Source organism: Hesperophylax consimilis, chromosome 27 (assembly GCF_061612785.1).
Source record: "Hesperophylax consimilis isolate HC1 chromosome 27, BYU_Hcon_1.0, whole genome shotgun sequence".
Lineage (NCBI taxonomy): Eukaryota > Metazoa > Arthropoda > Insecta > Trichoptera > Limnephilidae > Hesperophylax > Hesperophylax consimilis.
Window position 1 is genome coordinate 25742861 of NC_142862.1, and position 18758 is coordinate 25761618.

General features: G+C 36.9%; 1 protein-coding gene across 1 annotated transcript; it reads left to right on the forward strand.

Moving 5' to 3' along the window:
- Positions 1-878: 878 nt before the first annotated feature.
- On the forward strand, positions 879-15193 carry CCT5 (chaperonin containing TCP1 subunit 5). The gene is made up of 8 exons (XM_089648189.1): positions 879-1098; positions 4157-4391; positions 4825-5057; positions 5785-5943; positions 7858-8004; positions 8829-9191; positions 13307-13553; positions 14433-15193. Exons 1-8 carry the CDS (start codon positions 991-993, stop codon positions 14561-14563), a joined length of 1623 nt encoding a protein of 540 aa, XP_089504315.1. The 5' UTR covers positions 879-990; the 3' UTR covers positions 14564-15193.
- The last annotated feature ends 3565 nt before the right edge of the window (positions 15194-18758 follow it).

Sequence of the window (18758 nt, forward strand, 5' to 3'; positions counted from 1 at the left end):
ACGGTAATAATCACAACGAATAAGAAATATTATAATAAATATCGTTTACTAGCATTTTCTTCTTCGTGTGTATGAGTTAATAAAGCTTGGTTATCATCAGGGCAATGTTTTCTCTACCAGGATAAAATATTTAATTTTAACCAAAAGAATTTACTTATTCTGGTATTTGTTTTCGTATCCATATTTTTGGATCACCTTACAACTGAAATGAGACTGGAAAAGAGGAAACCAACACAATTTAATTAAATAATGTATCCAACTTCTATTGACCAAAATATGATTTCTTTGCGTTGAAAGAAACGAATAATTGTTAGTATAGGCTTCCCCACACATACATTTCGGAGCAGCGGCACCACGCGCCACTCCAGGCCACAACGCAGAAAAGTAACACCCGAAAGTGAGATAACGGTTTACAGCGCATTCCATTGTGAGACTTTTCTGCGCGGTGGCCTGGAGCGTTGCGTCTTATGTATTATTAAAGAATTATAGTTCTCGTGATTTTAGTATTACGGAAATTTTTACCGCACAGTGCATTTTTGCTTTGGAAAGCGCTCTTGAGTTAATATTTCTCAGAAATCAGATTTTGAAAAATATAGTGTCAAATTACACGACTGTACATGCCAAATGTATGAACCCGGAAGATCAGAACAAAATAAAATGGCATGGCTCATTGTGTTGTCTAATACACGAAATATTTCTTATAAATTTTACTATTCTGTTGAAGCTTGAGAAAGTGAAATTAATTTTTAAAACTTCACTTGAAAAAAAAAATTTTTTTTGAAATTCTGACAAAATCTGAGTAAGTACCGGTGGAAACAAAAATATAATATTTCTTTTGTTTTTTCGTATGTTATTTACTTTGCCCCTGGCAGCACTTTGTCAATGTTCTTTCAAAATCAAAAATACAAATGGTCGCTTGAGTTAAAATGTTTATGTAAAAGTGTAATCGAGGATCATCTGTGAATTTTGATTTTGTAAAAGGCCGCCACCATGGCTGCTTTCCCCGGAACGGTCGCCTTCGACGAATACGGCCGCCCTTTTATTATTATTAGGGACCAGGAAAACCAAAAAAGGCTCACCGGCAACGATGCCCTGAAGGTAATTTTACTTGATGTTTCTAATTTATTTACGCCGTAATTACATTGAAAACTATGAAATATTCATAAGTTGTACTATTTTGTACAATTTTAATCAATTAAATACTATGTTTTAAGTTTTATATCCCTTCAAAAATTGTTTTTAAAATCAGCTGTCAAAATACTGAACTTCTAGATTGTTCTAATACTGAGTGGGAGGCAGTGCACACTATTATAAAATCATTAAATTTTCGAACAAAGCAGTCGAAAACGCACTATTTTTATATTGAATACTGTCAACAAGGCTTGAATACCTAACAACTCTAGTGTAATTGTTAGAATTTCTGACTTAATTTAAAAGTTTATTTAGGTTATGTCTGAGTCATGTGATGGAACACTCCTAGAAGTTTTCATTGTTTCTACTCAAAAATTATGTATAAAATAATCCACATTGGGTTCTTACTTATCCTTACACTAAATAATGTTTAAGTTATATATCTAAAGATCACGATTAAATTATTACATCCACACATTTAAGAAAATAACCAAAATTTAGTGCACTATTTTTTTTCTGGAACTTTCTTTACCCTACCTTTTATTCTAGAAGTTAAAGTTAAATATTTTAATTTGTATCTATTGAGCAAGAACCTTCTCAAAGCTTCTAATTATTCATGATGCTTATTTGAAATATGTAGGTACTTAACACAATTTCTTTGTTCAATAGTACTTATTTTGCAATGAAATATTAGTCCCTCTTATTTAAAAACATAAACAAAATATATTTGGGAGTGTCTTCATAATTGTATTTTTTTTTAAATTGAAGAGTATTCGGTTCTAAAATTCAACACTGCACAACATTATTATAGGGAAGCTAATAAAATTAATGTTTTCTTTTTATTAAAAACTACAAAGTATCATTTTATTAGCTGTGGTTCGCCTTCCTGGTCGCATTAATTAAAACTGCGGGAGGAATGCAGATCACGCCAAACTCTGGGAATTTAATAAAAATGCACTTTCTAGATGAAAAAAGTGTGTAGAAATTCATTAAAAAAAAGAATTAAGGCGCGGAAGAATAAATTGAGGGAGATACAGCCGATCAAAGTTTAATAAATTGCACTTCGCTATCTGATATTATCACCATATTCGGACAGTCCGCCGCCATATTTTGTCACGAAAATCAAATTAAAAACTTTTAATACTTTTGAAATTTCAGTAGTGCCATCCAAAAAATAAAAAGTGTTGCCATAAAATAATATCAATGCATGGAAAATTCTGAAAATTAAATATCATTTGCCAGATTGGTAGTTTATTATTTAAAATCTTGTAAATACTTAATTTATGTATATATATAACCTAACTGTGATTTTCTATAACAAAAAAATGACCCTTTAATAACGCCCACTCGCGTCCCCTTTAGAGTTTTATCCCAGTTTTCAAGTAGTTTGTGGGCTACGCTAGGTTTGTATAGACGGTTTGTGATTTAATACTAATACCTTTTTTCCATGTTATTTCGTGTTACACAAAATTGCCCCTTTAATAACGCCTGCTCGCGTCCCCTTTAGAGTTATATCCCAGTTTTCAAGTAGTTTGTGGGCTACGCTAGGTTTGTATAGACTGGTTTGTGATTTAATTCTAATACCTTTTTCCCATGTTCTTCTGCCTACTCTAACCCAAACTAAAAACCTAACCTATTTTGTAAAAAAATATTATTATTATATGGCAACACTTTTCTTTTTTGGTTGGCACTACTGAAATTTCAAAAGTAAATAGTTGTTAATTTGATTTTCTTAAGTCATAATTGATAAATAAAACATGGTTTCTATGTATCGCGTACGAAGTTTCAAAACCCTATAACTCAGTTAATAGTGCCGACCCCCACCTAATTCTTTCAGATTCGGATTCCCCAGCCCTAAATTAGTCTAAATCAAGTTCAATTTCGGTTATACTCCCATAAACCGAATTTTACCCTCAGATCGCGAAGTGCAATTTTATTAAGCTTTGATCGGCTGTATCTCCCTCAATTTATTCTTCCGCGCCTTAATTCTTTTTTTAATGAGTTTCTACACACTTTTCTCATCTAGAAAGTGCATTTTTATTCAATTCCCAGAGTTTGGCGTGATCTGCATTTCACCCAAAACTGCCTACACTGTGTTATTTACAGTCATAACTCATTGAAAAATTTACAGCTAACCATGCACTTACAGTGACCCCAGCCCTTTAGCAACATATGCAAAGATAGGCACATATATTGTTTAAATTCACTCATTTGAATTTCTTTCTGCATTTTTGTTTTCTGACATCTCCATGTTATTGTATTTTAGTAACAATATAATTAATGCACATCTCAAAATGTGTGAGAAGTGGGCAGTTCTTATTTTACTTTGTTGGCGGTTATTAAAACTATGAATGTTTATAATCAATTATATTCAGTCATTGTGCGTAGTTCAATTCAAATCATAAATAAACCACTCACTAGATCAATATCTTCGGGCTTTTTGTATGAAACAAATTGGTCCTAAAAAACCATAGATATGCCAATAAATAGACAGTACAATTCTCATTTAAAGCCTACTTAAAATACTATACACCAATGAAAAACTCTGAAAGTTAATTCCATAGACTTATAGGCAATCATATGATGTCACAATATTTCGGTTCCAATTTTCAATCGGAGTTATACCCCCTGATTCGAATCGATCTATTAGAATCTGCCGTCTGTCTGTCAGTGACTGGTCGGGCGAGTAGTTACTTTGCCGACAGGGAACTCAATCTCAAATGGATTGCAATCTTTACAGTACGGGTCAGGTGGGAATGTTGTCCTCGTTATACAATCTAGTTTTAATATAAGTGTGTTTGTCGGAAGTGACTTGCCAGGTAAGTATGTTTTGGTATCTTTTCTAAATAACAAATGTAGATCCTAGGAAATAAATTGTACAGCGCCCTTGAGGTGATTTTTCACAAAAACGGCGCTCTACAAATTATCCAATTATTATTATTAGTGGAGGATTAGCCAACCAGATGTCTGTGGCGCCAATATTCTAATGTGGTTCTAACAATTTTATTATTTTTGTTTATTCTAGTCGCACATAAATGCTGCGTGCCAGACAGCCGCCATGCTACGTACCTCGCTGGGCCCCCGTGGTCTCGACAAGCTGCTTGTGTCCCCCGACGGAGACGTGACAGTGACCAACGATGGAGCCACCATCCTGAAGCTGATGGACGCCGGCCACGAGATCGCCAAGCTGCTGGCTCAGCTGGCCCAGAGCCAGGATGACGAGATCGGAGACGGCACCACCGGAGTTGTTGTGTTGGCTGGTGAGACTATATTCTGTTAATACGAGGAGTTCCCAACATTAAAATCATCATCGCACTTCATTGAATTGAATTTTCCACTGTCTGCATTCCCTCGTCATATCTGGAATTCACTTTATTCACCAATGGAATTTCATTTTCATTAATTAGAGCACATGCTCATCAACAAAATTAATTATTTTCGAGAGAAATTCGTATTTTGCATTCAATATGTTTGACACTAATTTAAAACGGCAGTGAAAAATACAACACCAAAAAATATGCGCACAACAATCTTATTTTGAATTTTTTTCATACAAAAAGGACTTCTGTATTAGGGTAAACACCAACTATATTAGTGCACTTTTATTAATATGTATAGGCATGAAACACAACCTAATTTAATCAAAATATTATGGTGCTTGACCAATTTTTAACTCTATTTTTTTCTTCTTAGGTGCTCTCCTGGAGCAGGCCCTCAGCCTGATCGACAAGGGCATCCACCCTACGCGCATCGCTGACGGTTACGACGAGGCGGCGCGCGCCTGCCTTGCCCACCTTGACTCCATCGCCGAGCCCTTCCCCGTTGACCGCAACAACCCCGAGCCGCTGGTCAAGACCGCCATGACCACACTGGCCAGCAAGATCATCAACCGGTGCCATCGACAGATGGCAGAGATCGCCGTCGAGGTAGGAATATATTTAATATGCCGGGATCGGTGAATACTTTTGGGAATATCAGCAGTTGTCATTTTGATACATTTTCAATTTAGGCGATGAGCACCATAAATTATTTTATGTCAGCAGCATCTTTTGCAACCCAAAGAAAGTAGTTTTTTTTCAAAATGAACTCGAAAATCAATGCCACACCCCTTGGTTTTTTTTTTTTTTTTGCTTAAAAACACCATATCGAAATTGAAACACTTACAACCAATATTTAGTAAATATCAATTTTCATTCTATATGTTGATAATTTTTACAAATTTTAAATGTTGCCATTATACTTTTGTGTATTCTTGGAGGATAACGAAATATACAAAAGCCCTCTTAATCCTGTAACAGCCTTCATAAAGATGACACAAGGACGGAAAGAATAGGTTTCCTTCAGCATCTCCTGTCATTTAATATTGTCGACACTTTCTAAGGCAGACATTTCCTAAACTAAATAGCAGTTACAGTTGCAGTCCAAGCTCTAAATGTACAATTGTGAGGTAAGATTGCAAAACGCAGCGCAGACTGCAGTCTTAATACTTAATGTTATGATTATTATCGCCTCTTGTATTAAGTCTGTGGTCTGCCACTGCGGTTTGCAGTCTGCCGCTGACCTCAATATCGTACCTTTCTCAACTATTTCATATAATTCCCTGCTTATTATCGTTGTTATAGTCCAATCTAATGTATCTCCTTTGTCTCTTAGGCTGTCCTCACCGTTGCCGATCTTGAGAAGCGCGACGTAAACTTTGAGCTGATGAAAGTCGAAGGAAAGGTCGGGGGCAAGCTGGAAGACTCCATGCTGGTCCGCGGAGTGGTCATCGACAAGACCATGAGCCACCCTCAGATGCCAAAGCTCCTCAAGGTAACAATAAACACCTTTTCCACAATACAACTTAAATTGGTGACAAGTTCAGAAATAGCCGAAATATAAAAATTTCTCCACCTGTATCCATTTATCAAAAAGCCAAATTTAAATAAAAAATTATATTACCAAAGGAGCATTATCAATTGATTTTGTAGATAACAAACAAACGCTGGCAAAGTTTTTGATCTGGAGATACAGTTTGTGTAGTTCAGTTAGAAGCTGCTGATATGATTATTAACTGATTTAAGTTAGTGTTTCAAACACCATTTGATCACCAACAAATCTACGCACCTGTACCATTTTGGATATTAGACATTTGAACGGTACCCGTCAAGTTCTGATTCTCAGATCCGTTTCAGTAACCCTTCAGGCTTTAAAATATTTTTACCTACAAATCTAATCTAGTATTTTAAAGGTAAAAAAGAAAGAAAAAAAAATTACAATAGAAGCAATCGAAGTTTATAAACTTGAAATCGCTCTCCTGAAAAGTTGTTGTTTTGGACTTATTTTTTTAAGTTGTCGGAAAAGAAATACCATTTTTGAAACTAGATAAAATTATCTTTTAGATGTTTGTATTCAAAATAAACATCGATATTGAAAATGTTAACAAGAAAACTAACAAACATTTTCACTCGAAATGTTCATAATTTTGAAAGCATTCGATATTTAGGAAGTACGTTCCTTTTGTGTAGAGAGTTAGCAAGAAAACTGTCGATTCACTTTGTACACCGTTTAAACCAAGGCTGCCCAACCTTTTTAACAGTTGGGCCAAATTGACGATTTTGAATCACTGGCGGGCCACTGAATACCTGACGGTTCCTATTTCCATGGGGGGGGGGGGGGGGGGGGGGGTTGTTACGGAACTTCGCTGAGAAAAAATTCCGCGCACCCAAAAACATCATATGTGATTCCCCACAACAATTTTTCGAATTCCATGGGGGGGGGGTGGCTACAAGATTCATTTCGGACGCAGAAACTATATCAAAAACCGGTGTATTTTTGTTTAAAAAATAAGTTCAAGAGGTTAGATTTTTTCGTCGCTGATTCTTGTTCTGAGTAGCCTAAATAGCGATAAATCGCCTTCGTTGGCAACACTGGTGACCGCGCGCAAGCTGCATTGTTTGTTTTACCGCGGGCCCGCAACACTTTTCAAATTGGCGGATTGGCGGGTTTTTTGAAAATGGTTCACGCGGGCCACTTATAATTCGTTCGCGGGCCACATTGTGGCCCGCGGGCCTGGGGTTGGGCAGCCTTGGTTTAAACAATAAAAAAATAATTAATTTTTTTAAACTTTTTTCAACAAAAAAAATCCCACCAAAAGTTGTCTATACATATTGTCAATTTTTAAAATTTTTCCATGGAATCAAGTAACCAACAAATCACATAACTGTGTTATAGAAAAAAATATGAAAATACTTTTATAATGTGTTGACGCCCTGGTCAGATCTGACCCTTCAGAGGCCCTAATAGTATATGATGTTTGTGGTTAGTAATGTCCTGTGAGGCTTGAGAGGTTAAATTGTGGCTCAAGCACAAAGGTCATGCAAAACATGAAATGGGCTGAGAATCTATGTTTCACAGGGACCGTTCAAATGTCGAAAATTCAAAGAGCGCTGATTGTTGGGATGATGGTCAGAGTCAGGTAGGGTTTAATTCCAACTAGATTGAATTTGGCAATGATGATTCTCAAGGGTTTCGCTTATATTGTATGACTCCCAGAGTGATTCTACAACCTTGGCAGACTGAGCTTTATTCTATAGATTTATGTTAACTAACTTACGAAAGAAAGGAAAGCAGATTGTACCTGGCCATTCAGATCTAATTACTAAAGTCGTATAAAGCGACATTTGGATTATGTTTTTCGTATAGATTCTCATTGCAGTCTTCTATAATGTGTTTATTTGTTTGCAGGATGTAAAAATCGCTATTCTCACCTGCCCGTTTGAGCCCCCGAAGCCAAAGACCAAGCATAAGCTCACAGTTGGCTCCACTGAGGACTACAAGGCGCTCCGCCAGTACGAGCAGGACAAGTTCAGGCAGATGGTCAAACAAGTCAAGGTTAGTCACACATCCAACCACCCCTTACCCCGCTCTGGGACCAGCGCCAACTATCCACGCGACGAGAGGTAGCATGCCTGTCGAGTGTTGATAATGGCGCAAGATTATATTCCAGCCGTGGCACTAGGCGTTCCCTTCTCGATCAATCAATATCTGCGCGGGGCAGTGCCACTGTACATTTTACAATAGCCACTCGAATTATGGCTACTCACCGTAGACATTCAAATTGGGAGACGTGCCAATCAGGAAAAGGCAAATAAACCAACTCGTGTGCAGCGCAGGAGGTGGCGTGAGGCACTATCAGTGATTTGTCAATAAATGAATCTGACAATTTACAGACAATTCGCATTGTAATATTACCAGTCCTCGAAAATAAAATCTGCTTATGAATTACTAGTACCTGCTTAGTCATCAAATGTAGCTTGCCACTTGGGGTCACCTACAGCAGAGGTGTTGGTTATCCAATGAATAGTTCCTGAGGCGGCGGTACCCATATCTGCCTCCCCAAATGAAAATCTTTGCTCAAGTGATGAAACAAACGAGCTACCCTCAGATGCGTGGGATGCCAGTGGCGGGTCGTGGCTAACCCAACCTAACCACTCTAGCTCACTCAAAAATCATGTTCATATCCATAGCCATACCATTATGGGACACTAAATTCCACTTTAGGGGCTAAAATAAAACAAATTTTAACTCTATTCCCATCAGCTTAGTGCTTATTTTCCACCCTTTTCCTATTCAACACATTTATAATTATTGTATGTGGGCTGGTTGGAAGAAAAGTGTTAATAATAAAACTAATGGACATTATTTATCTTTGAAAGGATGCCGGTGCCACTTTAGCAATCTGCCAATGGGGCTTCGACGACGAGGCCAACCACCTCCTCCTCTCCGAAGACCTCCCGGCCATCCGTTGGGTAGGCGGACCTGAGATCGAGCTGGTGGCCATCGCCACCGGTGGTCGCATCGTGCCCCGCTTCGAGGAGCTGTCCCCCGCCAAGCTGGGCACAGCTGCTGTGGTGCGAGAGCTCACTTTCGGCACAACCAACGACCAGATGATGGTCATCGAGGGCTGCGGCAACACGAGGGCTGTGACTATCTTAGTCCGAGGAGGAACCAAGATGGCAGTGGATGAGGCCAAGAGGTCCATCCACGATGCCCTCTGCGTTGTCAGGAGTCTTGTTCAAGTGAGTTATTTTAATATCATTATTATTTCATGCCAAAAATTGACTTCTGTCTTTAATCCGCCAAACATGTTGTCTACCAGACATTGTCTGGATTGTCCAGATAATTCTCTTGATAATATGTGAATACCGCGCAAGAGTCTCTACTGCTCCCAAACATCTGGAGCCAGTGAGACTATGTCATCTCCATGGGGTATGTTAATCTGGTCTAAACGGCTAAAGCCATTTCAAAAATGTAAACACTTTGATTCTGAATTGAGGTCTTTCACCAGCACCATACTGAAATTATCTACTACTCTGGAATGTGCCGCAAATATATTATTTTTTAATGGTATAACACAAATTAATCAAATAAAATTTACTTCTGTACGCTGGGATATTAACCCATGACCTCCGGATTCATAACCGAGGATTGTAACCACTCAACCACAGAGGCTGTCGGAATTCTTGTTTATTCATTTGAATTTATACAGTTTTGTTTCATCATTCAAAGATACATTTTACATTCAGGCATTTAAAATAATAATAATAATAATAAAAACGTTTATTTGACAATAATTTTTTACATGTTTGCATATAGTTTGTACACATACATTTAGATGATTATATTGTCAAAAGGGCAACTGCTCAGCTGTACATTCCGGATTTCTCCGGGAATGTAGCTGGTTTTCAGCAGTGCCTTTAATATAATGTGTTATAAATCGATAAATACAAATTTCTTTAAAATAAAATAAAATATAAATTCAGGATTAAATTTACATAAAATACATAGATAAAAATAAAAAAAAATAATAATCACAAGTAGGTGTCCCTTTCATTTTAAATTCGATCAATGATGATGTTGTGCGGTTGACTGTGCTGTCAGCAACCATTCGCTGCAGAGCTTCTTAAAGCACTGCAACGATGTTGTTGTTCGAATAGGCAGTGGTATTTTATTCCAAAGTTTTGACGATGAGTAGCTAAAACTACCCTCAAAAACAGCAGTTTTATGTTTGGGGAGAACAAGTAAATGGTCTCTTTGGCGTGTTCTATGTGCATGTGAGTCACGGGACCACTGCAGTCTGTCAAACAGATAGGAAGGAACCTTTGAATTCATCAAGTTGAACAGTTGACACATTTGATGTAACTTCCTTCTGTTCGACATATTCAGTATTCGATGCCGATAGAGGTAAGGCGAGATATGCTCGCGTCTCGGGACATTATAGCAATATCGGACACATGCATTTTGGACTCGTTGTACTTGTTTTTGGGTTTTTTTCAATAAAGATGGACCGTAAACTGAGTCTCCATAGTCCAATATTGAGAGAACAAGACTATCAGTAATAATCTTGCGTAGTTTCACTGATATGTTATCTCTTATATTGTACAATAGACGAAGCCTCGAGTAGCACCACTGTGACCTGTTTTTAACATGTTCATCATACCTCAATCTACCGTCCACCATTATTCCAAGGTTGCGCGCAGCATCAACAAAGGGAACGGTGGTTTCATGTATTTTTACAACATGTCCTCCATTTTTTACGCATGATATTTTTTGCTTAGTTCCCATTAATAAAGCAACAGTTTTTTGAGGATTGAGAAGTAACGCGTGCTCCTTTGCCCAACTGCAAACTCTACGTAGGTCACCATTTACCATATCCACTGCCACATGAGTTTTACTTACGTCAAACGATAAATATAGTTGTGTGTCATCAGCATACATGTGCGAACCACAGTGTTCAATAGATTGCATCATGTCAGCGGTATATATAGCAAAAAGCAATGGCCCTAGTATCGATCCCTGGGGTACCCCTCTTGTTATTATAATGTCAGATGAATATTTTAGAGTCCCATTACTATCCTTGCAAACTGTGCGCTGAGTTCTATCTTTGAAGTAATTTTGAAACCATTTTATTGCTTCATCGTCAAAACCAAAGTAACGCAACTTTGCAATAAGTAATGGAATGCTCAGTAAGTCAAATGCCTTAGAGAAGTCCAGCAGAACTAGTATCGAGGCTTTGCCTGCATCAGTGGAGGCAAGAATATCATCTGTAATACATTGCAGAGCTGTTGTAGTGCTGTGGCCTTTACGAAACCCCGATTGATGACGAGGTATAATCCCGCATGTTTCAGCGTAGACTACTGTTTGCTCAAACACAACTTTTTCGAGTACCTTGGATAATGCTGGTAATATGCTAATCGGTCTGAGATCACTAATACTTGAAATTGGTTTCTTTTTCGGAATTGGTGTGACTAAACCATTTTTCCACAGTGCTGGAACTATACCTGTCCGTAATGATTGGTTAATAATGGTTGTTATAGTGCTGAGTGCATACGGAAGTATGAGTTTAATCATTGAGATACTTATTTTATCGCAACCGATAGCGTTTGATTTGATAGTATGAATGTGTTTTGATATTGTAGTTTCATCAACTATTTGAAGTGAAAATGATTTTGCTATAGAGTGATTTTGTGTATTATAATGGTTGACTAAAATTGGACTATGTTCTAGATTTTGACTGTGATTAATAAAATGATTATTTATGGCTTCTGGGTCATTTAAATGTGTTGGTATATCTCCGACTTTGTCTTTAACATGAAGGCAATTTTCTAAAGATTTCCAGAGTTTTTTTGAGTCATGTACATTATTATTGATGTTATATTCAAAAAATGCTTTTTTTTCTCTTTTCATGGAAGAGGTTACTAGATTTCGTAATTGTTTATAATAAGTGTAGTGTGAGTCTAATTTTGATTTTAAATACCTGATATACGCGCGATCTCGAATTTTCATCATATATTTAATGACATCTGTTATCCAAGGTTTGTGTTTGTCTTTAATGGTTATTGTCTGTTTTGGTGCATGCGTATCGTAGATATTCAATACGTACGCATTGAAGTGTGTGACCATACTGTCAACATCATTCAAAGCGCTTATGTGTTGCCATGGCCCGTTAGCCAAATCGGCATTTAGCCTATTCATGTCTATGTCTTTAGTGTTTCTGTAAGTTATTGTTTTTGGTATATATTTTGGTTTTGAAAATTTTAAGTCGCATATAACTAAACCATGGTCGCTTATAGTTTTATAATGGTAAATTTGTGTACGTGTAACTATTTCAGGTTTATTAGTGAATACCACATCTATAAGTGTCGAGGAAGTACCTGTTACTCTTGTTGGTTCGTTTACAGTTGGCGACATATTAAATGCTTGCAATGCATCTATTAACTTTTTTGCATCCGGTTCCTGTTTGTTTAATAAGTTTATATTTAAATCGCCAAGTAAAAAAAGTGTTTCACACTGAAACATGTGGTCAGATAAATTATCACTGATACAATCGATTGCGTCATTGACGAGGTTTTTACAAGTTCTGTATGCTGTGCCTAAACATATATCGATATTCGGAGCCTTAATTTTAAGCCACATTTGTTCCAAGTACTTGTTTTCGTGTGGTAGTATAACGCTTGATAATTCACGACGTACATAGAAACCAACACCTCCCCCACGTTTAGGACGAGGGGAAAGATATAAGTTATAACCCGGAATTGCTCTATCAGTTGTACCTCTGCTCGCATCAATCCAAGTTTCGTTCAAGGCTAATGCATCGATTTCGTGTTCTCTAATATAGATACATAGATCATCAAAGCCTGTACCAAGCGATTGTGCATTTAGAAAACCAATAGTCAGTCTACGTTTTTTATTATTATTTGGAGCCATTTATGTAATAAAAAGGGTTGTAAAATTCAAGTCAACATAATATGTACTTTTAACAGCAAGTAACATTACAAAAATTGGTACATAAATAATATTAAATTTGGCAATGATGATTTTCAAGGGTTTCGCTCATATTGTATGACTCCCAGAGTGATTATACATCCTTGGCAGACTGAGCTTTATTCTCCTCTTATTTACATATTTAAAAACAACAATTTTGACAGCACAGATGTACATGTAAATCATTTTAAAGACACACCGATAGTAGTTAAAACTGGTTAAAAAATGACAGTAATAATAATAGTTCACAGACGTGACGGTACCGAAGTTACTCTATAACGAAGTATACAGCGGTGGTGGGATGGGTATTAAACTTTAACGTTGCAAATGATCTTGTACTAAATGTTTTTTTTTTTTTTAATCTAATCAGGACTCCCGTGTGGTGTTTGGTGGTGGTGCAGCCGAGACATCCTGCTCTCTGGCCACGGCCGCCCTGGCCGACCAGCAGAAGGGACTGCGCCAGCACTCGTTCCGCGCCTTCTCCGACGCTCTCGAGTCCATCCCTCTGGCTCTTGCCGAGAACAGCGGCCTGTCGCCCATCGACGTGCTGTCGGAGCTGAAGACGCGCCAGATGGCCGAGAAGAACCCCGCCCTCGGAGTGGACTGCATGAACAATGGTCAGTATTTAGAACTTTAACCACCACAATGGAGGGAGATGGGCCATGAACCATTATTAATATTGCACCGCACGCATACTACTGCTGCTCGCATCTATGCGTAGTGGTGCCCTGATTTTGTTTCTACCTATTCACCAAATGTATAACTTTGATAGCGGCTGTTTGGTTGTAGGTCTGTGACAGTCTGCATGCTTCCATGCCGTATCTCCCCTTTTCTATTATCTATAGGTGTGTGTGTGATACACAGTGGGACTATGGCAGCCTTACTTGGTGGGGAAGGTTGTGAAGTAGCTGGTTATTTAGATCTAGTTATTAAATATGGTGAAATTATCTTACACAGTTTTTGAAGGTACAGGAAAAAATGTATGTTTGTTCAAACCCTTTACAACCAACCGGCTTCATACGAGCTTGAGTTTTCTTTAAAAAAATCCTGACAAAATAAATATGTCGATGGAACTTACAGGAGCTGCTTTTGTAGGGTACGTTATTCCCTTGCATTGCTGTATAGCTAAAGTCAATTCAAATAATGTTCTGAATAGTGGTATCTCATCTGTTCAATGCTTAATCTTCTATCTCCACTTTTGAGTAGTGCGGCATTTTATAAATAACACATTAACAATTTGGATCTGCCATTTCTGAACCCAAACCCAAGGATCTTATCTTCTGTTCCAGATGTCTTTAAATGTCCTTGTATTCTTTGTTTACCTGTTAAACTAAAATTATGTTTGAACATTGTACAATTGAGTGAACAAAATACTAAAGACATGTCAGAATAATGGTTTGTTTATGCATTTGCTGTAGTAGGGTGTAACCGTGTATCAGACAGTGGAACGTGAACGAAGCGAGGAGACTAAAACTAATGTATTATTTTCTGTGCAGGAACCAACGACATGAAGGCCATGCACGTCATTGAATCTCTCAACAGCAAGAAGCAGCAGATCTCTCTGGCCACGCAACTGGTCAAGATGATCCTGAAAATTGATGATGTACGATCACCCAATGACGGATAAACTTCATCCATCACCAACATCCCCCTCACATGCACATTGTCACCACTGCTGCTATTGATTATAGAATAACTTAGATAATTATTCCTATCTTAAATATTCTACATCACTGGACACCACAGCTTCTCCAACCGTCGGAGAACATTACGCTTCAAATTGTTACAATCGTTGAAATCTATGAAAATGCATTTAAGAAGATTTTTTTAATAATCTAGAATTCGTTTTTCACGATGCAGTATTATACGCAGCAAATCATCGTGAACTTTACAAGTAATTAACGATACTAAAATGTTGATAAATGATCGTTTTATGATATGATAAATTGTAACTCCGATATTTTTTACACGTTAAAAAGCTGTCGCAAGCGATAATAATTATAATTTAAAATGATACTCTCGCTTTTAAAACTTTATGATTTTTTATTCAGCGATACGTCGTTACTTTAATTTGGCCAATTATGGTTGGTCTTTGTCGCTACTTAATTTTAACATTTTTAATTATATCGCTTAATGATTTCACCGTCACAAATAAAGATCATCATTTCATACATTAACACTAGCTTTATACTTTTTTTTTGTTGAAGGGCCGTTTAACACCATGTTTTGTACATTTGTATCAGTGTATTGAATAAATTGGCCGTTATTTAACTAAATCTCTGTCTTTTAATTATTGTATTCAAATTTCTTTTGTCATGTATGCGACTAGATTTTAATGTGCAGATATTTATCTCTATCTAGATACAGTGGAACCCTCTTAAGAGGTTTTCCAAGGGACCGGCAAAAAAAAACTTCTTAAGCAGGAAAACATCTTAAGAGGGTTTTCAATTTTCTCTTAATTTTGTATCAAATTGACATCCAATCGAAGGATTTATAAATATTGTAATTGTATAATAGGTAGATGAAATAAAACATATGTTTCGTCTGCTTGCTACAAAAAGTTCACTTTAAGTTGATTTTAGACAACAAAAAAACTGCCTACTTATACCAAATAAATGTAAAGAAGATAAACTAACTTAAAATACCAAAAAAAAAACTAAAATGTTTATTACGAAAAGGGGGATGAAAGTGAAATGTAACAGCGCAACCACCAACCACGAAACGTAAACCCAAACTTTATTAAAGTTTATTTTCATTTTCATAATAAGGAAAGATGTCTAAAATATTGACAAAAAGGATAGGAAAAGATGACAAAAGTCAAATGTTTCGTCCTAATGCTAGGTCCCATTTAATGTAGAGTGTCAGATTAAGTCAATTTTACAAAGTGTTAAAAATTTACAACAGTCAAAAAATATTAGTATTTTAGAGATTTCCCCGACACAGCAAAGTTATGCGATAATGGGCTCTAAAGCCTGTAAAGGAAGACAATTTAGAGTCCATTATTTCATACATTCTGAATTTGGAAATTCCCGTTGGACAATGGACAATGCTTGTTGATAATGGCATTTATTTTGCCAATATTAGACAAAAGTGGTTTTATTTTGAGACTGCATAACAAAAGAAACCCGCATGGCCAGGACGCGAAGATGCCTATGTATTTACAAAGAGATAAGAAATTCTCCCGCTTAATTTTATTTTAGAAGACTGGCCTCTGTAAAGCTGATGAAATCGAATAAAGCACAGTTAAAATTTACGTATTTGAAAAGGTATTCACCAACCAGCTCATTTCAAAATTTGATAAAGGCAATGGTTTGACTCTCTGTCGAGTTTGCTTACTACTACTACTACTACTTGACAGCTGGGTACAGATAGCAGGTGTTGATACATGTTCTTTTAGTAAAAGGTGTTTCTCCAAAATTTAAAATCAAATATTGCTTTAATCAAAAATTAAAAAACTGAATATAAGGTACTTTTAATCTTTTTATATTATATAGGTTTTTATATTATATAGTTCATTAAACACGTGTTTTCCACTGCAAAAAAATCAGTTGAATGAATTCTCATACAATTTGAAAATTAAAAAGAAAAACTTTTTTTTGCCAAAAATTTGCGTAAATTAAAATACAATTGGCGCTTAACGCAACGGCCATATTTAAATTTGCAGATTCACGAAGTATGTAGTGATTTGAAATAATATAATATTGAAATGCAAACTTCGCGGCGCGGCGTTACCGACATGGACAGGCCTCTCAGATGCAGATTTACGAAGTATTGATTCGAGATAAGACGACATTTTTCCGCGGAAATTGAAATTTCGCGGCCCCCAACATTATTTAAATAATTAAATAAAAATACGATTTGAGTAGATGTCTCCTTTTTCTTTTCAAAGGATAACAATCCACATTGTTTATGCTTCTATCTCTATCGCACGCATTATGATTTATGTGAGAGTTGGAGATACATACATTCAGAATAACAGTTCCGTCCATCTGACACAGCAACGTTATGCGATAATGGTCTTTAGAGGAGGGTATTTTAGAGCTCACTATCCCATGCTTATACAATGTATCTTGCATTTGGTTATTCCCAGTGGGCAATGGTCATTTTTCAAATCGGTGAAATGGGTTTTATTGAGAGGCAGAATGACAACAAAGGAGCCGCATGTCGGAGCATAAAAATGGTTATTTTTGACAATTATATTTTGTGCTGTAAAACTTTTTAAAAGGGTAATTATTTTGTTGGGGGATTATATTTTGGCCCTTTTTAGGCGGGAAATCCTTTAAGGCGGGAAACATATTAAACGGGAAAAAAAGGCGTATTTTGTATGGGAATTTTTCGGGGTTGAAAAAACTGAACTTCTTAGACGGGAAAACATATTAAACGGGAACTTCTTAAGCGGGTTCCACTGTATAACTATCCCACTTCCGTCATTAAAGTATGGCCCATCAAGGAGACCTTCATGAGTGGGATTAAGATTTTCTTAAAGGCTCGCATACCCTGAACTCGCACGCGCTGAAAACGGAGCAAATTTGAAAAATTGATGTAATGGATAAATAGTGAAAAAAACAATTTGTTGATTTCACATTTTTTATTAACTTTTTTTATAAAAAAAAAATCTTTTAATATTAGTATTATTTTTAATGGGTATAAATAGAGTGCTGATGAGAACCATGGCGCCTCCTTGTCGACATCATAACTTCACCCAAAATTATCCAATCTGCAAAAATAAAATAGATCATTTTTGGTGAAGTTATGTTAATATTAAAAGATTTTTTTTCTCATAATTACAAATGTGAAATCAACAATAAAAAAATTTCACCATGAAGCTTTATAAAAATTCTTCAAATTTACTCAGTTTTTGGCGCACACTGAGGTAATAAAGAATATTGTGAGGTAATAAAGAAGAACATTAGAGATGCCTTCCATATAGATTTGAGTGAAAACCTTTGTCTTGGTATCTTTTGGTTCTCTAGCCCATTCAGCACGCGCTCTGTCTCTCGTAAGGTGCGGCGAAATGTTTTCAAAACTTCTGAAAAATATTGCGCCACAATTTTTTTGTTTTCAGAAAACAAAATGTTGTGGCCCCAATCCAACGATTTGTAAACATTTTGTCACTGGAGAACCGACTACATTTGTCTGACGTATATATATTATAGATCTTCCTTCTCACACGTCTTGTACGAAAACTAAAAAGAAGGAAGATTCTAGAATGATGATGGCACATACCTCTGTCTGAGCCTACTGCATGGCCATCCCATTCGAATTTCATGATAGTGAGACACAGTTCTGCATATGAAATTTAAGCAGGGAATCTTCAGACTTTTGGATGTGGTACTTGTGTAATTTATACAGGGTGCGCCAGAGAAACTTACTTATTTGAAAAAAATCCCGACCGTTGAGTTGGGCAGGTAGAGTGGCGAGAGGGGGCACATCTGGAGGGGGACGTCCCCAAGTTTGTTTCCCATTCTCGTCAGTTGCTATTATGCTGTGGTCTAGAGAGCAGCGGGCCTTCGCCGTCGAGAGCTTCTTTTGTAACGGTCGCTCAGTTGTTGCTACGCAACGTGCCTTTTGCGCTCGCTTCGAAATTCCTCCTCACAGACTCGTTCCTGGCCGTAATTTGATTCTGTCGTGGGTCAACTCATTTCGGGAGTGTGGAAGTGTCGCTAAACCCAGAAATGGACATCAACCATAGACATATGAATATTAGTAGACCTGCCCTAAGTGATTAAAAGCGTATTATTTCCCACTCCCCATACCGGTTCCATTGGAGCATGATCGAGGAATTTTTTATTCCAAGCCTCGAAGAAATGAACGTTAGGGAC

Coding starts and splice junctions, on each gene's coding strand:
- CCT5 (XM_089648189.1), top strand. CDS start 991: ATGGCTGCTTTCCCCGGAACGGTCGCCTTCGACGAATACGGCCGCCCT. Junction 1,099..4,156: donor CCGGCAACGATGCCCTGAAG/GTAATTTTACTT, acceptor TGTTTATTCTAG/TCGCACATAAATGCTGCGTG. Junction 9,192..13,306: donor TTGTCAGGAGTCTTGTTCAA/GTGAGTTATTTT, acceptor TAATCTAATCAG/GACTCCCGTGTGGTGTTTGG.